The sequence below is a fragment of the Sciurus vulgaris genome (assembly GCF_902686455.1).
Source record: "Sciurus vulgaris genome assembly, chromosome: 9".
NCBI classification, from domain to species: domain Eukaryota; kingdom Metazoa; phylum Chordata; class Mammalia; order Rodentia; family Sciuridae; genus Sciurus; species Sciurus vulgaris.
Genome location: NC_136469.1, coordinates 88,713,142 through 88,736,010, shown reverse-complemented (window position 1 = coordinate 88,736,010; position 22,869 = coordinate 88,713,142). Strand labels below are relative to the sequence as shown.

Sequence of the window (22,869 nt, the reverse complement as noted above, 5' to 3'; positions counted from 1 at the left end):
TGGGTCGCTTGGTCTTGAGTGGCCGCACCAGAGCTCCGGGCGGTTGCCCAGAGGACCCGTGCAGCGGGTCACGTGGATTCAGAGCCACTCAGAGAGACCGCTCCTGAACACCCGGGGGGTTATCTGGAGAAGGAGGAGGAATGGGGAGGGTCACTTCGACTCGGAGTGATTGATTGCCCAGGGCTACGGGTGGTTGGTAGGAGGAGGAGGCATGAAGTGAGTTTCTTGGACTCCTAGTGTCCGCACCGGAATACTGGGCGGCTGTCTGGAGGAAGAGGCCTGTGGCGGGTCTCTGGGACTCAGAGCAATTGTTCGGGGCCCCAGGTGGCTGCTCAGAGGAGGGGCCGCATAGCCAGGCGATTAGGTGCAGAGCAGGGTCCCAGGATCTAGGAGGCTTCTTGGTGGAAGAGCCGCACAGAGACAGGCTTAGGGCAGAGCGAAGGTTCCAGGCCTGCGGGCAGATTCTCAGAGGAGGGGCAGCCTAAGGAGATTCATCTGCGAAGGGTGAGGCTCCCAGGCCCAGGAGGTAGGGCCGGGCCCCTGGGAACTTTGCAGAGGAAGGCAGCCCAGCCCAGGCGGTAGCTGTAAATTGAGGGGAACCTCTAGGAGGGAACTGACCAGCGAGACCTCCCCACCGGGTGAGTCTTCCCTGCCGGGTGAGGTTTCCCCACAAGGACGGTAAAACCAGAGACTCAGGCCCAAACAGGCCTTGCCTCAGCCCGCAGCCTAGTTACCCTTTGGATGACCATTGGTCAACAAGTGGAGGCACCTCTGCCCACTAGCAGGGATTATACCCCACCTGAAGGACACCACACCTAGAGAGGCAGCTTCCTTGTGGAGCACCGCATTATCAACTTCCTCCAAGACTTCAGCCTACTGAAGGCTAAGGGGGGATATATATAGAAATCTTCAGGGACATTGTAAGTCAATAGAGGAAATCTGCAATATCTCAGCGGTCCACTGATACCTGAACAATATGAGAAAACAAGGAAAGAAAATGCTGCAAACAAATCTAGATGTTACATCAATAAAACCCAATGACAGCATGGCAGAAGAAATGACAGAAAAGGAGTTCAGAATGTACATAATTAAAATGATCAGAGAAGCAAACGATGAGATGAAAGAGCAAATGCAAGCATTGAATGATCGCACCAATCGACAGTTAAAAGAGCAAATACAGGAAGCAAAAGAGCATTTCAATAAAGAGTTAGAGATATTGAAAAAAAACCAAACAGAAATCCTTGACATGAAGGAAACAATAAACCAAATTAAGAACTCCATAGAAAGCATATCCAATAGGATAGAACACCTGGGAGACAGAACCTCAGACATTGAAGACAAAATATTTAACCTTGAAAACAAGTTGAACAAACAGAGAAGATGGTAAGAAATCATGAACAGAATCTAAAAGAACTATGGGATATCATGAAAAGGCCAAATTTAAGAATTATTGGGATTGAGGAAGGCCTAGAGAAACAAGCCAATGGAATGAACAATTTATTCAATGAAATAATATCAGAAAATTTCCCAAATCTGAAGAATGAAATGGAAAATCAAGTTCAAGAGGCTTATAGGACTCCAAATACACAAAATTACAACAGACCCACACCCAGGCACATTATAATGAAAATACCTAACATACAAAATAAAGACAGAATTTTAAAGGCTGTGAGAGAAAAGAACCAAATTACATTCGGGGGAAACCAATACGGATATCAGCAGATTTTTCAGTCCAGACCCTAAAAGCTAGAAGGGCCTGGAACAACATTTTTCAAGCCCTGAAAGAAAATGGATGCCAACCAAGAATCTTATACCCAGGAAAACTTACCTTCAAATTTGATGATGAAATAAAATCCTTCCATGATAAACAAAAGCTAAAAGAATTTACAAAAAGAAAGCCAGCATTACAGAACATTCTCAGCAAAATATTCCATGAGGAAGAGATGAAAAACAAAGAAGCAAATCAGCAAAGGGAGGAATTATCCTAAAGGAATTGTCAAATAAAGGAGGAAACAAGTTGTGTCAAACAAATAAATAAACAAAATTTAAAAAATGAACCAAATGACCGGGAAACCAAATCATTTCTCTATAATAACCCTGAATGTTAATGGCCTGAATTCATCAATCAAAAGACATAGACTGGCAGATTGGATTAAAAAGAAAGATCCAACAATATGTTGCCTGCAAGAGACTCACCTCATAGAAAAAGATACCCATAGACTAAAGGTGAAAGGATGGAGAAAAACATACCATGCACATGGACTCAGCAAAAAAACTGGAGTATCCATCCTCATTTCCGATAATGTGGACTTCAAGCCAAAGTTAGTCAGAAGGGATAAAGAAGGACATTTCATACTGCTTAAGGGAAGCATAAATCAGCAAGATATAACAATCATAAACATCTATGCCCCAAACGGTAGCTCATCCATGTATGTCAAACAAATCCTTCTCAATTTCAGAAACCAAATAGACCACAACACAATAATACTAGGTGATTTTAACACGCCTCTCTCACCACTGGACAGATCTTCCAGACAAAAATTGAACAAAGAAACCATAGATCTCAATAACACAATCAATAATTTAGACTTAACAGACATTTATAGAATATACCATCAAACCAAGAGTGAATACACTTTCTTCTCAGCAGCACATGGATCCTTCTCTAAAATAGACCATATATTATGCCACAAAGCTAATGTTAGCAAATACAAGAAGATAGAGACACTAGCATGTATTCTATCAGATCATAATGGATTGAAGTTAGAAATAAATGAAAGAGTAAAACACAGAAACTATTCCAACATCTGGAGATTAAACAACATGCTATTATATGATGAATGGATAACAGAAGATATTAGGAAGGAAATTTAAAAATTCTTAGAGGTAAATGAGAACAAAGAAACATCATATCAAAATCTCTGGGACACTATGAAAGCAGTACTTAGAGGGAAATTTATTTCATGGAGCGCATTTAATAAAAGAAGTAAAACTCAACAAATAAACGACCTAACACTACAGCTCAAAGTCCTAGAAAAAGAAGAACAGACCAGCACCAAAAGTAGTAGAAGACAGGAAATAGTTAAACTCAGAGCTGAAATCAATGAAATTGAAACAAAAGAAACAATACAAAAAATTGACAAAATAAATAGTTGGTTCTTCGAAAAAAATAAACAAAATTGATAAACCTTTAGCCACACTAACAAAGAGAAGACGAGAGAAAACCCAAATCACTAAAATTCGGAATGAACAAGGAAATATCACAACAGACAGGATTGAAATACAAAACATAATTAGAAGCTATTTTGAAAATCTATACTCCAACAAAATAGAAAATTTCGAAGACATCAACAGGTTTCTAGAGACATATGAATTGCCTAAACTGAACGAGGAGGACATAAACAATTTAAATAGATCAATTTCAAGTACTGAAATAGAAGAAGTCATCAAAAACCTACCAACAAAGAAAAGTCTGGGACCAGATGGGTTCTCAGCCGAGTTCTACAAAACCTTTAAAGAAGAGCTCATTCCAATACTTCTCAAAGTATTCCATAAAATAGAAGAGGAGGGAACCCTCCCAAACTCATTCTATGAAGCCAATATCACACTGATACCTAAACCAGACAGAGACTCATCAAGGAAAGAAAATTTCAGACCAATATCCTTAATGAACATCGACGCAAAAATTCTCAACAAAATTTTAGCAAATTGCATACAAAAACATATTAAAAAGATAGTGCATCATGATCAAGTGGGTTTCATCCCAGGGATGCAAGGTTGGTTCAACATCAGGAAATCAATAAACGTAATTCACCATATTAATAGACTTAAAGTCAAGAATCACATGATTATTTCAATAGATGCAGAAAAAGCATTTGATAAAATACAGCACCACTTCATGCTCAAAACGCTAGAAAAAATAGGGATAGTGGGAACATTCCTTAACATTGTAAAGGCCATTTATGCTAAGCCCATGGCTAATATCATTCTAAATGGTGAAAAACTGAAAGCATTCCCCCTAAAAACTGGAACAAGGCAGGGATGCCCTCTTTCACCACTTCTATTCAACATCGTTCTTGAGACTCTGGCCAGGGCAATTAGACAAACCAAAGAAATTAAAGGGATACGAATTGGAAAAGAAGAACTCAAACTATCCCTGTTCGCTGATGACACGATTATATATTTAGAGGAACCTGGAAATTCCACCAGAAAACTCTTAGAACTCATAAGTGAATTCAGTAAAGTAGCAGGTTACAAGATCAATGCCCATAAATCCCACGCATTTTTATACATAAGTGATGAATCTTCAGAAAGAGAAATTAGGAAAACTACCCCATTCAAAATAGCCTCGAAAAAAATAAAATACTTGGGAATCAATCTCACAAAAGAGGTGAAACACCTCTACAATGAGAACTATACAACACTAAAGAAAGAAATTAAAGAACACCTTAGAAGATGGAAAGATCTTCCATGTTCTTGGATAGGAAGAATTAATATTGTCAAAATGGCCATACTACCTAAAGTGCTATACAAATTCAATGCAATTCCAATTAAAATCCCAATGACGTACCTTACAGAAATAGAGCAAGCAATTATGAAATTCATCTGGAAGAATAAGAAACCCAGAATAGCTAAAGCAATCCTTAGCAGGAAGAGTGAAACAGGGGGTATTGCAATACCAGATCTTCAACTCTTACTACAAAGCAATAGTAACAAAAACGGCATGGTATTGGTATCAAAATAGAAAGGTAGATCAATGGTACAGAATAGAGGACACAGACACAAACCCAAATAAATACAATTTTCTCATACTAGACAAAGGTGCCAAAAATATGCAATGGAGAAAAGATAGCCTCTTCAACAAATGGTGCTGGGAGAATTGGAAATCCATATGCAACAGAATGAAACTAAACCCATATCTCTCACCATGCACAAAACTAAACTCAAAATGGATTAAGGACCTTGGAATCAGACCAGAGACCCTGCATCTTATAGAAGAAAAAGTAGGTCCAAATCTTCACCTTGTTGGTCTAGGATCAGACTTCCTTAACAGGACTCCCATAGCACAAGAAATAAAAGCTAGAATCAACCACTGGGATAGATTCAAACTAAAAAGCTTTCTCTCAGCAAAGGAAACTATCAGCAATGCGAAGAAAGAGCCTACAGAGTGGGAGAATATCTTTGCCAATCATACTTCAGATAGAGCACTAATCTCCAGAATCTATAAAGAACTCAAAAAACTCTACTCCAAGAATTCAAATAATCCAGTCGACAGATGGGCTAAGGAAATGAATAGACACTTCACAGAAGAAGATCTACAAGCAATCAACAAACATATGGAAAAATGCTCAACATCTCTAGTAATAAGAGAAATGCAAATCAAAACCACCCTAAGATTCCATCTCACCCCAATTAGAATGGCGATTATCAAGAATACGAGCAACAACAGGTGTTGGCGAGGATGTGGGGAGAAAGGTACTCTCATACATTGCTGGTGGGGCTGCAAATTAGTGCAGCCACTCTGGAAAGCAGTGTGGAGATTCCTTAGAAAACTTGGAATGGACCCTCCATTTGACCCAGCTATCCCACTCCTTGGCCTATACCCAAAGGACTTAAAATCAGCATACTACAGAGATACAGCCACATCAATGTTCATAGCTGCTCAATTCACAATAGCCAGACTGTGGAACCAACCTAGATGCCCTTCAATTGATGAGTGGATAATGAAACTGTGGTATATATATACAATGGAATATTACTCAGCCATAAAGAATGATAAAATTATGGCATTTGCAGGCAAATGGATGAAATTGGAGAATATCATGCTAAGTGAGATAAGCCAATCTCAAAAAGCCAAAGGACGAATGATATCGCTAATAAGTGGAGGATGACACATAATGGGGGGGAGGGAAGGGTTAGTGTTAGGGTTAGAGTTAGGGTTAGGGAGGGGGGCAAGTATGGAGGAAGGAATTACTGTATAGAGGGTAAAGAGGGGTGGGAGGGGTGGGGGGAAGGGAAAAAATAACAGAATGAATCAAACAACATTACTCTATGTAAATTTATGATTACACAAATGGTATGCCTTTACGCCATGTACAGAGAAACAACATGTATCCCATTTGTTTACAATAAAAAAAATAATAATAATAATTACACTAGAATAACAAGTTTAACAGGGCTATCCAGAGTAAATCATGGTCATCCTGTGTGCCTAAAATCCATAGTGTTCATCCATGACATTTTACTGAACTACTCTTCCAGGGATGATCACCCAGGTTATCTCCAATTCTCTTCTACCAAAACAAACGAACAAACAAATATTTTCAAAAACCCTAATAGAGACCCCTTATAAATAGACCTGAATGAGAATTCTAAACCAAAATGTTATCTGTAATGATCTGTAAATTTCTACATAGGTCATTACTGAACATTGAAAAGAGGAATAAAGTGATAAAGAAGGAAATTATAGTAGTTAAGCACTTAGGTTAGTATGAAAGGTTTTATCAGGGAATTAACAGAAAGGATGTTGTGGGTCAAGATTTTAGGAAGGCCATGTATGCTGCGAATTTTATCTTGATATGAACTGAGAGTTACTGAATGTTTTTGAACCAGGGTATGGGGTAACAGAAATGGAAGATACTGGAACTTCTGATACTGATAGTAGGAAAATACTGGATCAAATACAGCACAGACACTAAAAATTGGGAGACATATTAAAGGAAATTTTTGGGGGGGTGATTCAGAGGATTGAATTCAGGGGCACTTGACCACTGAGCCATATCCTCAGTTCTATTTTGTATTTTATTTAGAGACAGGGTCTCACTGAGTTGCTTAGCATCTCGCTTTTGCTGAGGCAGGCTTTGAACTCGAGATCCTCCTGCCTTAGGCTCCCAAGCCACTGGGATCACAGTCATGTGCCACTACACCCAGTTTATTAAAGGAATATTTGAAAGTCAGTACAGTATAGTAATTATAGAACAGCATGGATTCTGGAGCTAAGACTGTTGGGTGTTTGTTTTAGGACTAGGGATTGAACCCAATGACACTTTTACCACTAAGCTATATCCCCAGTCCTTTTTATTTTTTTATTTTGATAAAATTAAATCACTAAATTGCTGAGGCTGGCCATGAATTTACAGCAATATGATCATCCTCATTTAAAATATCCAAAATAGTTTCTACTATACAAAATAATATGTGCATTTTTGGTTCCAGTATGACTACAAATTCTCAAATAATCTGCATAAAAATGAACAGAGCAATTGGTATTTCTTTTATATGACTAAATGGAATAGTGCTTAGATATAAGAAAATTGTAACATATTTAAAACAAGGATATAATTATAATCCCAGTTTAGATGCAACATTCTTTAAGCAATATTCCCAAAGTAACAATCTAGAAGAAATTTCTTATACCACTGGGTTTAAGACACACCCCCCACCCGGCCCTACATTTTAGTATCCTGTGTATGTGTTTGCTATGGTTTTTTCTTGTGGGGGCGGGGGTTGTTTTGTTTTGTTGTACTGGGGATTGAACCCAGGGGCGTTAAACAACTAAGTCACTTCCCCAGCCTTTTTAAATTTTTTTTTATTTTGAGACAGGGCCCCACTAAGTCAATGAGTCTGGCTTTGAATTTGCAATCCTCCTGCCTCAGCCTCCCCAATGGCTGGGGTTACAGGCATGCATCACCATGCCCTGTTGTATTTCTACCTGATGATAAGCTCTTTGAGGCCATGTCTTCTTTCTACTTCATTACATGCTCTGTAACTAATTTGCTTTTGGATGTACTATAGTACATGTTATACTATAAATAGTAAGTAGTTAAGATATGCTGAATGAAAAAATTAAAACTTAACATTAAAAAATTAACTTCAAAGCCCAGCATCATGGCATGTGCTTGTAATCCCAGTAACTCTGGAGGCTAATGCAGGAAGATCAAGAGTTTGAGGCCAGCCTCAGCAACTTAGCAAGACCCTGTCTCAAAATAAATTTTAAAATATAAGGGTTGGGGATGTAGCTACATGGTAAAGTGCTCTGGTTTCTATCCCACTACCAAAAAAAAAGTATGTCATGGATAATGGATTTTTACCTGCATGTTTTCATTAAACTGTACTTTGTAAAATCTTATAATGCTTAAGACACTGTTAAGCAATTTTGAAACATTAATTCAAAATATAACTTTTCTGAAACTTTGTATTATTTTTCTAAGGACATTATACTTCCTGCAAAGAAATTGTATGTCACCATTAATTCTTACAACAAACAGAAGTTCAGCTTCCAACATGTGAAGGTATTATTAACTTTGAACCCATCATATGCAATGTCTATAAACTTAAACATTAAATTACAGGGCAATTTTTTCATATCTCTAGCCCTGACAATATTTCTACAGACCAGTTTGACTAATTCTTCCCCTAGAACCACCTTCTTCCAAATACTTTCATCTATAATCCTGGGTTTTATCACCCAGCAAAACCTAACCCCTGGAAAAGACCATAGACCTTTACCCACACCTTCCCTCATTTATGTAAAGAGACAAAGGACTGACAACTCTCCAAATCTGGTGTTGGATCTGTTCCTGGTTTCTCTGTTGGATTTCCTTGTGTAATCTCCCCAAGCCTGTTTCCACATGTATAAAATTAAAGTCAAAAATTAATCATCCCGGAAATTCCTTCTAGCTCAGGTTATCTCCCTTAGACATGATTATACTTGCATGCATTCATTTATTCACTCACTCAGCTTTATACAGCACCTAAGATAGGTAATCAAATACTGTTATTTTAATACTTATTTGTTGACTGAAAACCTACTTTGTGCCAAGTATTGTACTTTAAAATCCAAGTGTTCATAGACATCCACCCAGTACTACTGAGGAACTTGGGGGGAAAAAACAACTTTAAGGGAGTTAAAGAAAAGATAGCCGAGGTGCATACAGCTGAAATGCCCCCAGTTTGGGCAGGAATACCAAATCCTTTTAAAGGCGGCTGGTACGTACAGGGACATTAACACAATGCTGAGAGTTTTCAGAGTTGAAGGCTGGCTAACACCGGAATGTGTGTTTACGTATTCACAGTACTTAGCCCGGTCATAATTTGAAATGTTCTCTACGATTCGTCGATGAGCTTGTAGCCCCTGCCAGACCACAACTGCGGGAACCGCATCTGCTTTGGTCACCATTGTTCTCTCACAGCCGGACATGATTAAAGCACGCCTTTGGTGCTTTAATCTATGTTGAAGGAGACGCACTCTCGGATGTGTGTCTCTCAATGGTCACTAAATGTTACAACTACACTCTAAACAATAAGGGATTTATTCTTTAATAAACAAGAGTCCTTCCCTGAAAGTTAGAATGTGATTTCCCAAGCATCTGGGAAGACCGTGCCTTTCCTCTTTACAAAAGGATCGACCCTAGAACCCACTTGAGTTCCTCAGGAAGTCAAGCCCTACAGTGATGCTCTGCCTCCCACCGCCACCCCTCGGGTCACCTAGGATTTTCAAATGCACGGGGAGTGGGTCACTGAGCCCTGCGGTCAGGGAGACGCATGATGAACTCAGCACAGCCGAGACCACCAACCTTCGCTCTCGCCGCGACACGGCCATGAGAATTTAGAAGCCCATTTGGCGGCGCATCTGCAAGTTGCAGCGGGGAAAAAAAAAAAAAAAAAAAAAAAAGGAGAAAACACACTAACTTAGATAATGATAAGATGAGAAAACAAACCCTGGCGCGAAAACGATCTCCACAAGCATTCCACTCCCATGTACAATTATCTAGGCCGCCTCGGGATCGGTCCTGAGCGTGGGGAACCAGCGCCCCCGACTGGCCAGTGCGAACTGGGTTTATCAAGCTGTCAAGATTCAGAACCCCCGCCCCAGCCACGCCCAGCCTCGCGAGATAAAGTACAGTAGTGTCCTCCGGAAAAGGCTCAGCGGAACGGAATTTCCTCAACCTGTTGTTCCTACACGGAAAGATTTTAATTCGCCGGATCCGACTGGCATTAAGAGAACACAGCGAAAAAAAGGAAAGCGCTATCAATGTGACTAGGCCATGGGACCGAGCGGAAGTCCTTGTTGACACGCCACGCGGAGAGCATCCTGGGGCCGGAAGGAAGTGATAACTCCCCCAGCCTACTCCGGCGCCGGTAAGGTCGCGTGGTAGGAGAGCGCGCGGCTGTTTAAAGCGGCTTGCTGCTGGAACGCGTTGTTCGTGTGCCAAGGCCCGGGTGGCCGAAATCCCGGCGTTGCTGCAAAACGTGAGGCCGAGGGAGAACCATGGTTAGGAGATCCCAGCGGCGCGGAGTGGCCAAGTGGGCAGCTGTGCGAACCAAGGCAGGTCGCACCACCACAGATGAAAATGAAGACTTAAGATCGCCACCCTCACCCGAAGACTCCAGCTACTTCCAGGATCAGGTAGATGATTTTCATGAGGCACGATCTCGGGCAGCCTTGGCCAAAGGCTGGAGCGAGGTTGAGAGTGGGGATGAGGATGGCGATGAGGAGGAGGAGGTGCTGGCCTTAGACATTGACGATGAAAACGACAAAGATGAAGAGAGTACGGGGGATGAGGAGGATAGCGATGATGATGATGATGGTAGTGGAAGCTCCGTGCAGAGTGAAAATGAGGCCTTGGTGGATCCTAGTTTGTCGTGGGGTCAGAGGAAAAAGCTTTACTATGACACAGACTATGGTTCTAAATCCCGAGGCCGGCAGAGTCAACAAGAAGTAGAGGAGGAGGAAAGAGAGGAAGAGGAGGAGGCACAGGTAATTCAGCGGCGTTTAGCCCAGGCCCTACAAGAGGATGATTTTGGAGTTGCCTGGGTGGAGGCCTTTGCAAAACCAGTGCCTCAGGCAGATGAGGCTGAGACACGGGTCGTGAAAGATTTGGCTAAAGTTTCAGTGAAAGAGAAGCTGAAGATGTTGCGAAAGGAATCACCAGAGCTCTTGGAGCTGATAGAAGACCTGAAAGTCAAGTTGACAGAAGTGAAGGATGAGCTAGAGCCATTGTTACAGTTGGTGGAGCAACGGATCATTCCATCTGGAAAAGGAAGCAAATACCTGAGAACTAAGTATAACCTCTACTTGAACTATTGCTCCAACATCAGTTTTTATTTGATCCTAAAAGCTAGAAGAGTCCCTGCACATGGACATCCTGTCATAGAAAGGCTTGTCACTTACCGAAATCTAATCAACAAACTATCAGTTGTGGATCAGAGACTGTCCTCTGAAATTCGTCATCTACTCAAGGGTGATGCTGTAAAGAAAGAACCGAATGCAAAAGAAAAATTCACCAAATCCAAGCCAAAGTCTGTTTCAGAGACTTCTGCTTTGGCTGTAGATCTCTCTGATGGCTCTGATTTTGATGAAGCTGCATTGAAACGCTACAAAGAAATAGAAGACAGGCAAAAATTGAAAAGAAAGATAGAAGAAAACAGCATTGAACAGGCTCTTGAAGATCAAAATGTAAAGAGAGCCATTACCTATCAGATTGCTAAAAACAGGGGACTTACACCTAGAAGAAAGAAAATTGATCGAAATCCCAGAGTGAAACATAGGGAGAAATTCAGAAGAGCCAAAATTCGAAGAAGAGGCCAGGTTCGAGAGGTTCGTAAAGAAGAGCAACGCTATAGTGGTGAACTATCTGGCATTCGTGCAGGAGTTAAAAAGAGCATTAAGCTTAAGTAAAGTCTTCACTGAACTTACATAAGGTTTTTGCCAATAATTTTAGATCAATAAATTTTTGTTTTAACTGAAATGACTATTTATGTATGATACCTAATCTTTCAAAATTTTTGTTAACAGGGAAATTTTACTTGGGTTGTTGATTGATTTATTTGCCCTTCAATTTACATTATAGTCTTACTGAGGGAGCAGTATGAAAGTGCTTAGGGAAAGATTGTGTTGAAAATAAGTTCACCAATATTTTGTCAGGTATTAGCCTAAATTTCCCAGCTAATTGTAGAGCTTTACAGGAACTAGAGTATTTGTATAACTTTTCACATTAAGAGAATGCACCTCTGACTGTCATCTTCTTTGTAAGATAACCTATAAAATAGTTCTGATGTATATTTCATTTACCTACCTACAATTCTTGAGTAGGATTCTTATTAATATATGGGTTTAATGTTAACCTGGATTTTGCACGTTCTGTGAAAAGCATGGGAATAAAGAGCTTTGGTTAAAAGTAGAAAAAGAAAAAGGTATACCTAAATTAGGCCAATTTGTAAATACTTTCTAATAGTCTTTCATGTGGTAAATAAGGCAAAAGTTCCGTTTTTCCTTCTGTGGTGATTTACAATGGTTGTTAATATTCATAGTCACTTCGCTGAAAATTTGTTATGCTTACTGGTAGGTAAGTGGTGACTTTAAGTGGTAATGCAGTTACAATTTATAGTTATCCTGATCTTCATAACTGAAAAATATTGTTAGTGAACCTAAAAATACTCAGGATGAAGCCAGGGAAGAAAATGAGAATATAGTGAAGGAAAGCACAAAAATAGTCACCTCTGCCGCTGTTTATTCATTAAACATTATGTTTGGGATGTAGAGAGGATCCACAGTTAATATTTATTAAACACTTGCCAAGTAATAGTTGTGTATCACCTCATCTAATCCTTAGGTAGTACTGTTCTCTCAGTATCACAGATGAATTTGCTGAAATTCTAAGTCAACTTTCTAAGGAATATTTGCTTGGGATGTGAACTCAAACCAACTTAATCTGAGCAGTTGTTCTTAACCTCTCTGGCTTAAAGCTGCTTCCTCAGAGTACCGCTCATACCAGTTTATTTTCTTTTGTCTTACAAAGAAAAGAGGTAAGTTAGAAATAAAAGTAACACTTAGTACTTATTAAGGTACTTTTCTGAGCACCTTATTTGTATTTATTTCCCTATTCCTCAACAAACTGGTGTGGTAAATTGTACTATCTACATTTTGAAGGTCACATAGCCATTAGTTGTGAAAGACAGGATTTCAAGCCACTCTTTCTGACTTCGAAGCCCAATCCCATACTTCTTTTGTAATAAAATAGAAAAACAGGCATACAAGTCTGGAGTTACTCACCAGGGGGACTTTTTTTGTAGAGTAGTGTCCAAACTAGGCTGTCTCATACATGTTAGGTAAGCATTGTACAACTGAACTACATGGTACCCCAGCCACTAGGGGAATTTAGAGTTAATTGAACTCGAGTTTTATTTTATTCATCTATGTGAGGCTTAGAGAAGCCTTTTAAACAGTAGTAGGAGCAGACTATAGTTAAGACTACTCAAGTTCCTAAGCTGGCTCCATCATTAGTACGTTGACTTGGGTAAGTTACTCGCTCACCCTGAGTTTTTCCCATCTAAAATCTGAATAATGAGAGTACTTATTTTGTAGGGTTATTATGAGGCTTAAGTGAATTAATAGATGTCAAGCACTTAGAACAGTATTGCATAATAATCACCTAAAAAGTGTTAGCTTATCAGTAAAAAGATTAATATCCTAAGTTTGGGAGAAATAAGGGGAATACTAAATCTAGAAATCTGGAGCAGGGCCAAAAAGGGATATGAAGTTTGAAAGCATTTGGTGCTCTATGTCAAATTCCTGCTATGTATATATAGTTGGGTTAAGAATAAAATGTCTTAAAGACAAATCTTTGATTTAGGAAAGTGGAAAAAATTAAACCTGACATTCCTTACCAACACTTTATTAATTCATTCTGTAATACCTAGGATGTAGATAGTTCTGTCTTATAGACAAATCAAAGTTGCTGGATTTAATATTTACATCTCCAGAATTTGTTTTAATATTTAAAGAAGCCAGGCACAGTGGCTAACATCTGTAATCCCAGCAACTCGAGAGGCTGAGGCAAGAGGATCACAAATTCAAGAACAGCCTCAGTAATTTAGTGAGACCCTGTCTCAAAAATTTAAAAATGGGCTTGGGGATGTAGCCTAGTGATAAAGCAACCCTGGGTTCAATCCTCAGTACAAAAAAAAAAAAAAAAGGAAATTTAAAGAGCACTGAGATGTGCTGAGTACTACTCCATTTTCGGTTTTCTCAGTACAGGGGACTGAACCCGGGAGTGCTTTGCCACTAAGCTATATCCCCAGCACTTTTTATTATTTTGAGACAGGGGCTTGCTAATGTGCTGATGCTGGCCTTGAACTTGCAAACATTCTGCCTTAGCCTCCCAAGTCACTGGGATTTACAGAGACCAGCATGCGTGGCCTGAGTACTATTCTGAGGTATGAATAATAAGTTGCTAATCAGTGTAGTGGTCATTTTTCATAGTGACTGTAAATTCCAGGAGCTTCATCAAGCCAGAGTTCTAATGAAGTAGATTACTGGTGTTGAGCATCAGTATAAAGCACAACCTGGTGATTGGGTTTGGTTTGTGTGGTACTAGGATTGAATCCAGGGACTCATGCATGCTAGGCAAGCACACTACCACTGAGCTACATTCCTGGCCCACAACCTGGTTTTATGGTAGCATGTTAAAATACGGACAGCTATGGAAAAATTAGACAAAAACATCAAAATTAGTGATCCAGTGCCTTACTCAGCTGAGTTAAACAGCTGATTGGTTTAGGGCAAGTTTTCTCTAAACCAGTTTCTTATCTATATTCTTAACTATAAGAAATTAAATAAGCATGCCCCTTTTGTGTAGAAATAAACTTTATTAACCTAAAAACTACCTTATAGTTGTGTTTGGCAAACTAGAAAGTTAACATTTTGTGATCTTAACACTAAAAATTAGCTTAGGACTGGGCAACTTGGGAGACTAAGGCTGGAGGTTTCTATATTCAAGAATAGCCTGGGGGGTTGGGGTTGGCATTGTGGCTCAGTGGTAGAGCACTTGCCTAGCATGTGTGAGGCCCTGGGTTCAACTCTCAGCACCGCATATAAATAAATGAATAAAATAAAGGTCTATCAACATCTAAAAGAAAAAAAATTTTTTTTTTTTTTAAATAACCTCCGGAACTACCTCAATGAAAATAATTTGAAAAAGAGTAGGAGATATAGCTCTATGGTAGAGTGCCCCACGGTTCAATCCCAAGTACAAAAAAAAAAAAAGTTCAGATATTGAGTAATTGTAATCATTTCCATATCTCACACAAGAAAAAATATCTAGCTAAGGAATGGCTGGAATTGTTTATTTTGACTTGTTTCTGAGATAAAAGAATTTTAATTTAAATGTAATTGTTAGCATTACTGAAATAATTCAGGAAAGATGAAACAGAATACTTTATATGTCAGTATATTTTACACTGAATAGATGATCCCAAAGAAGTGTAGGATTTAATTAGAATTTTAAATGAAAACAAAGTTTTTTGTGGTTATTATATTTTTATTCTTTCAGATACTCATTCCCATTTGTTGTAGTTAACTTTAGCTATGTACTCCAGATGATATATTTTCTTGAAAAAGTGAAGCTTTAAATGACAGTAAATATAAGAATAGACATTTGTTAAACTACAGAATAAAAGCTGGTGGAAAATAGTCAAATGTTTGCCTTTAGAAAGACAGAATAGGGTAGCAATTAGAAGCTTGATCTCTGAAACCAGACTGAGTTCACATTTTGCTTCTCTACAGTTTTGTCATTTGCCATGTGTCTTTAATCTACTTACCTGACCTCTGCCCATTTCCTCTGAATAACATAACTGTTTAGAGCCATTAAGTAGTTAATCCATATAACATTTTAAAAAGCATTTGGCAGGTAGTTTGTAATTAGTTACTATTAATCCATTTTTTAAAAGTACTTCATTTGAATGAGTTAGTTTCTCCTTGATTTTACCATAATTGTTCTTCATCTAGAATGCCCAAGAATCAGTTGGTAAATTTAAAATACATATTCCTAGGCCAGGCATGGTGGTGCATGCCTATAACCCCAGGAACCTGGAAGGCTGAGAGAGGAGAATCTCAAATTTGAGGGCCAGCATCAGCAACTTAGGTAGACCCTGTCTTGAAACAAGAACAAATTTTTAAAAGAGCTGGGAATGGTAAAGCACCCCTGGTACTGGGTTAAATCCCCAGTACCAAAAAAAAAAAATATATATATATACACATACACACACACATACAGATTTCTATGCCCTATCTCATATTCTGGTTCAGCAGGTCTAGTGTGAAGTCCAGGGCTTTCTCATTTTAACAGGCATTCCACAAGATTCTGATCTAAAATGGTCTACAGAACTTGGAAACATAACTCTGGCACACTGATTTTTTTAGGTTCCTCTCAGGTTATGATATTAAGCACATGAATAAAATTAACTACATGAATGAAACATAATGTATACAGGATTACAAAACCTCAAGGGTAGCCTTAAAGAATCTGTTGAAAATAGTGCCCTGACCCGACAAGAGCCTTAGGATAGGTCTAATCAACATTCTACATTCCATGTCAGTAGGTTTCTAGACTCCCTTGAGCCAAGAGTCCTGGAATCTCAGAAAACTTTATGCTCAGGGAATATTACTTTTACCATGAGTAGAGGAATGAATTATTCAAATTAAGTAAATGACAACAAAATTTTATTAGTGCCTAGAGTTTTTTTACAATTAAGTGAGCTTTTTAGACATTTTATTGAATAAACATAGAAAAGAAAATTAAAGCCTGATAAGAATAAAACTTTCCCTGATGGCCACCGACAGAATCAAAGAATTTTGATAGGATCTTAGGAGTCTGAAAAGTGAAGGAGAGCTGAAAACTACTTAAAGGAATACATCTTTTGTACACTGTAAAATGGAGAATATAGGCCTATTACAATTAAAGCAATTAACTGCTTAAATAAGATACTACCGGAGCCTCAAAAAGAGGCATGTCGGGTGACCAGAAAAAATGTCATATGTTAGAGCAGAATCTTGGTAGGAGAGTGAGAAAGTGGGTATGGCAACATGAGGAATGCCAAGCATGTTAAAGTTAAGCCAACAGGAGATGAAGGAAGGTAGTGAGAGAACATGGAAAGGTAGGGGTTAGATCATGAAAACCTTCCTAGGTACTTAAGCTTATATTGTATGAGAAGCCAATCAAGGTTTTTGAGAAATGGTACAACGTAATTGGTCGACCTTCAGAAAAGTAAAAATTATACTACTAGTATTTGTTGTTGAGAAAGGGAACTGGGATGCATTAAAACCAGAGGCAGCAAAACCAAGTCTTTTGCAATAATTAGCAAGAAAAGAGTAACATTTAAATTAAAGCAGAGAGAACAAATTAAAGGACATTTGAGAGAAATCTGGAGAGCGTAAGAAGTGAAACAAACTAGATGAAATCATTAAAAGGAAAATAAAAGCAACCAACCAGATGGCTTCAGCAACATTATTAAAATACTAAACACACTAAATAGACACAAACTATCATAAGTTCCTAGGGGTTTGGGACTCAATACCAAAGGAACACAACCTTCCTGTTGGTAAATCCTAATTAAAGATATAATTATTTAACTATTAATCAAAATAACATTTTCTAATATGAAAGTAACATTTAGACTGCATGCAAAGACAAAAAAAATAGAAAAATACATCCATGTTTCTACCACCCAGAGAAACTCATTAGTGGGTTAAACTAAATATATTGCTTGTATTTTTCTTTTTAATTTTTTTAGTTGTCAATGGATCTTTTATTTTAGTTATTTACACGTGGTGGTGAATATCAAACCCTGAGCCTCGCACATGCCAGGCAAGTGCTCTACCACTGAGCCACAACTCCAGCCCCTTGCTTATACTTCTTAAGAACAATAAACAGGATGTACAACTGACTAATTCATGTTTTAGAAAAATAAGTCAATAAATTAATGAGTCATCAAAATTTATTATGCAGAAGTACAGTGGACACTTACATTTTTTTCACATTTGAAGCATTATAATAACGTATAAATAAACTGCATTTATTAAAATTAGTTTAACATTGTTTTGGAGGTGTTTGTTTTGGTACCAGGGATTTAAACCAAGGGCACTTAACCACTGAGCCACATCCCCAGCCCTTTTTATTTGTTGAGACAGGGTCTCACTAGGTTGCTAAGACTGCTTCAAACCTGTGATCCTCCTGCCTCAGCCTCTAATGGCCTGTGCCACCATGTCCAACTTTAACATGAAGTCTTAAATTAAGAGTTTTCTCAAGTACCATACTGAAGTGATTCAAGGAAACCATTATCTTATAATTAATCTTGTACTATACTGAAAAAAGTAAATCTACCCTTTTCAAGTGGTATCTTTTCTGATTCACAGCACAAGTAGCTTATACTAAAAACACATTATCATCCATGACACTGATCTCTACAAGGCTTTTGCTATAATCTAAACATCTATCTTTTTCAGACCACCAAAGGGTGTTTAAAAACCACACATGGGTAACTAAAACTGCAGATAAAAAGGTACCTCCTGCTTTGTTTCACAAGAAAATTAAGAGCTTGATTCTCATTTATAATGCTTGGATTTTGTCACTCTAAAACAAAATAGCATAGGAAGATGTTCTGTGCATTTTCAAGAAGGAACAACATAGTTAGCCTTGTTTGTATTCCTGGCTTCCTTAAATGTGTAGCAGCTGAATCAGCCCTTTACGTCACTAAGACTAATGCAGAGCTGTGATTATATTATTGATCTAAAAGCTAAAAGCATAAAAAATTAGGAACTTGGAGTACTATCACCTTTAAAGAGAAGTTCATAGTCTTGCGTATAAATTTTAAAGGACTAGTATTTCAGCTGATTTTTGGTATTTATCATACTGTTAATGACAATATAACAAATAGAACCATTTTCAAACTAGAGAGGCACAAAAATACAATAAACTGCAAGATTCCACAGATGTCAATGTTTCTATACCTCTGTTTAAGTATCTTGGCTTAACAAGAAAGGATAAAGCTGGCTTTACTCTAGATAGCATTTCATACCTTAACTTGGTGACTTCCTTGGCTAATTAGATTGGCCTTTCTCAAGAATAATTCAGAAAATCCTACAGAACCTGGCTGGGGAGTGGAAGGCAGTGAGGAGAAGCTGCTGGAAGCAAATCATGAAGACCAAGTATATGAAGATGAAACAGAGTTGTAGTAATCTTCAAGTCTACAGAAATGTATGTCATCTAAAGTCAAGAGTTAAAGCCAGTAGTCATGGTGCATGCTTGTCATCCAGCAACTCAGAAGGATTGCAAATTCTGCACTAGCCTGGAAAACTTAGTAGGACCTTGTCTGAAAATAAATTTAAAAGGGGGTGAGGGAGTAGTTCAGTGGTAGAGGGTCTCTAGGTTCAATCTCCAGTACCACACACACACAATAAAATGAAAAGTTTAAAAAAAAAAAAAAAGAATTCAGGAGGCTTCTGATTTCTTTTCCTTTACCTACAATGAGATAAGCATAGACTCTTGCCAAACTCTTACTGAAACATTGCAAAATATCTTTATGAAAGAACCTGGCAAGCATAAACTGATCCTGCCTTGCAGTGGCAAATGCCTGTAATCCAATTAACTCAGGAGGCTGAAGCAGGAGGACCACAAATTTGAAGCCAGCCTCAGTCATGTAGCAAAACCCTACCTCAAAGTAAAAGATAAACAGAAAGAAAGAAAAAGCGAGACAGGGAATGTAGCTCAGTGATAAAGTGATCCTGGATTCAATCTGGCAGCGGGGGGCAATTCTCACCCACATGCCCTTTGGAATTTCTTAATACAAAAACAAAATGAAAGATGCAGTTCAGGACAGGTATTAAAGTCATATATCTGGAATCTTTTTGTTTTTCTCTTTGAAAACATACAACTCCTGCAAGAAATGTCTTTTTACCAAGATTCGCCCCCATCAAAAAATTAAAGCACAACAAACCTCCATGCTAAGAAAAAGCATTTTTCTCCCAACTGATTTATTTTTGTAAGTTACATACTGTTTTGTCAAAATGATTAAATATAGTTAAAAATAAGTACTTAACCTTATATTAGATCATGTTTTAAAAGCCTTACTTATACTTCTTAACCTTCATAGGATCACTACAAGTTATATTTATATAATCATTTTACAGAAGAGGACAAATGACTTACTCAAATAGGCAGGACTAAGATCAACAGGTCAAGGAAATGCCAGAAAAAGCTACAGAAGAAAATTTTAAAAGATTGCTTGAAGTTAACTTCTTGTAGACATTTTCTTTTTAAATGCTAATTTTCAAAGAATGGTGAAGAATGATATTAGAAGTCTCACCATAATCTCTGGTGGTAATTCAAGAGTGATTTACAGAGAATAACAAAAAAAAGGTTTACTTTTCCTTTCAGAGAAGTGTGACTTCCTCTACAGAGGGAAAGACAGAAAGGAGGGAAAAACAGGTGGGCAAAATGTAACACAACAGTGATTTTTAACTGTGAGTCAACATGGAGTCTATGCCAGCATTTTGCAACCCAAACACAAAGCTAAATAGCTAGGAATCCAGGTTAAAGAAAAACGAAAACAACTGGAAATAGTCTTTCATAGAGAAAATTACTTCTGGGATTGATTTAAATATTCAAAATAAAGCAAGGTGGTCAACTAGTCGCAAGAGACAGGTCTTTGAAAGTGAAAACTGTCAACCTGTAAGAGACAAGTGTCATATAAATTCTAAACTGGTTGGCTTAAAATGCGCTCCTGCACATACGGAGTACTGGAAAACCAAGGAATTAAAACAAACAAGATTTCTATACAACGCGGACACGAAACAAAAGAGGAGGTGGAAGGGAGACACGTTTTCTCTGGTTTATCGTATAAAAAGCTCAAAAGAATCAAAACCGTGAATCAACGGCTGAAGTTCCAGTATGAGAATGGTAAATAGCACAGTTTAATACCTGGTAGGAGAGAGGTTCCTTTTAAAAAAAAAAAAAATCAGTGTCGCCTCTTAAACCCAGATTTTTGTGCCTCCGTGCTACCGACAAGTTGGGGGTTGCACACAAAAACACCCCTAGATATTTCGCCGGGTCTCCCACCTTTATGCGCCAGCGGGGAAACACACCTGACCGCCTCAGGACGGGTAAGGACCGGCCCCGGCTCCGTCTCCTCCCCCAGGGTCGGGAGGGAAGCGGAAGGTAGGGAGCGGGGAGAGGAGGACGCTGCCCCCTAGGGGAGCCGAGTCGCAGGCTGGGGGCCGGGGCGGGAGGGGCGGGAGGGGCGGGAGCGGCGGGTAGGAAAGCCAAGCCGTCGGGCGGGGCGGTCCCACCAGCTGGCGCGGACCCGGCGGGGCGGGCTGTGGCCCCAGCGGCGGAGCCCAGGCGCCCGCCCGCGGACAAGGAGAAAGGTGGCGGCGACGGCGGCGCGGACGGGACGGGGCGGCGGCTCCTCGCCGTGACCCTCTGCCTCCCACCCAGGCTGGGACGCGAGTCCGCGGCGGCGGCGAAGCTAGGAAAGCATGGCTGAGACCACCGCTGGTGGTGAAAGTTGCCGCGAGGAGCCGGCGAGGGGCGGAGAGAAGCGGCCTGAGGAGCCGCGCAGCGCTGCCGCGGGGGGTGCGGACCGAGAAGGCGAGGCGGGGCCGCCGCCGGCCTCTCCCGCCGGGCAGTCGGAGCCCGACTCGCCGGTGGCCGCCCCCTTCTTCCTGCTCTACCCGGGCGATGGAGGCGCGGGCTTCGCAGCGCGTCCGCCGCCGCAGCAGCAGCGCTCCTGGAGGACCCCGCCGTCGCCGGGCTCCCCGCTGCCCTTCCTGCTGCTGAGCTACCCGAGCGGCGGCGGCGGCGGCGGCAAGCACCGTGAGTGGCGGGGGATGGGGACGCCGGCAGGAAGCGGGCATTCGGCGGGGAAGGGCCCGCCCGGCCCCCGTGGAGCTCCGCCTCCCGCTGTAGTCCCGCCAGGCCGGCCGGGAGGCGGGGGTGCTAGACGCGGCCCTCGGGAAGTCCTGACCCGGGGCGCCAGGATGAGGGAGACCGGGACGGCCGTGGTCCGAGCACGGACTGTTTACCTCCGAGTGTTCCCAGGCCAAGGGCTCCCGCCCGGCCTGGTCTCCCTCCTCTCCGGAGCTGGACGCTAGTTCTCGCAGCCTCCCACGTGCTCGGGCCGGGGCGTCAAGCCACCCGCCAGCCTCCAACCCGGCTGTCTGCCCCAGCCGGCCAGTGGGCTGGGACCCTTCCCGGGAGAGTAGAGGAGGGGCGGCGCCCGCAGACACCGCGGCCGGGGCGGCCCGCCTTCCGCAGGTTCCTGGCGCCGCGACAGCCAAGTAGGTGTGGCTGCCGCGCCGCTGAGGCCCGGGCGGCCCCAGCGGTACTAGTGAAATTTTTTACTAGCGTTCACACCATACCCATAAATATGACAGATACGCCTCCCTGAAAGGGAAGAAAAATTTGAAGAGACGAGCAAGATGACGAGAAGGGAAAAGTGTGGCTTAGGAAGGGCACCTGCCAGTGTTTCATCTTTTGTCAGGAAGAGGCCTCCACGTTTGAAAGCCACTGTCACTTGTGAGCCCTCGAAATGCAGGGAACCCCTCTGCGTGCTGAATTTAGTCAACAAATGCATATTGCTACTGCTAATGAGCGGGCTTCTAGAGTAGGTAATGTGAGGATTCTTGGAAGAGTGTTAAATCTGGCATAAAAAGACAAGGTCCCAAAGTATGATAATGTGACTGGCTTACAAAGTATGCTGTAAATGTTAGATACCTTGCTTGGGATGAGTGTTCCTGTTTTTTTCTCTCTCTCTCAAATCTTTATAACTGCTCAGCACTGCCAAGAAATTCTGACTTTGTTTTTTCTGCCTCCTGCTTCAACCCGTAGGAAAAGATAAGCATTTGTTGAATATTTCTTAGGTGCGTGTACTGTGATTATCATAGTTAACATGTCTCTGTGAACCAAATATGATGCCCTTTTCAGATGAGAATACAAGATCGAAATAAATTCTATAATTTGTCTTCAGTAATAGCCAAAGAGAAGGAATGAAGTTGACCCAGATTCCTTGTCTCCCAAGACCATGTTCTTTAAT

General features: G+C 40.4%; 2 protein-coding genes and 1 long non-coding RNA gene across 12 annotated transcripts in view; 2 read left to right on the top strand and 1 right to left on the bottom strand.

Annotated features, from left to right (window-relative positions):
* LOC306669157 overlaps positions 1-20,964 on the bottom strand; it is a 40,685-nt gene extending 19,721 nt beyond the window's left edge. The window contains exon 1 of the long non-coding RNA XR_013766041.1: positions 20,757-20,964. This is a non-coding gene — a long non-coding RNA (uncharacterized lncRNA). The remainder of the gene's footprint in view (positions 1-20,756) is intronic.
* On the top strand, positions 10,111-12,009 carry UTP3 (UTP3 small subunit processome component). Its single transcript, XM_079153009.1, has one exon. The coding sequence runs from the start codon at positions 10,271-10,273 to the stop codon at positions 11,678-11,680; it is 1,410 nt and encodes a 469-aa protein (XP_079009135.1). The 5' UTR covers positions 10,111-10,270; the 3' UTR covers positions 11,681-12,009.
* A 212-nt stretch (positions 20,965-21,176) lies between the features above and the next one.
* The window catches only part of RUFY3 (RUN and FYVE domain containing 3), a 76,020-nt gene continuing 74,327 nt past the window's right edge, over positions 21,177-22,869 (top strand). For all 10 annotated transcript variants that reach the window (XR_013766033.1, XR_013766034.1, XR_013766035.1 and 7 more), the window contains exon 1: positions 21,177-21,650. Coding sequence is in view for 7 of the 10 variants with exons in the window: in XM_079152987.1 (XP_079009113.1) it covers positions 21,314-21,650 (337 nt within the window). In the remaining 3 variants the exon portion in view is untranslated. The remainder of the gene's footprint in view (positions 21,651-22,869) is intronic.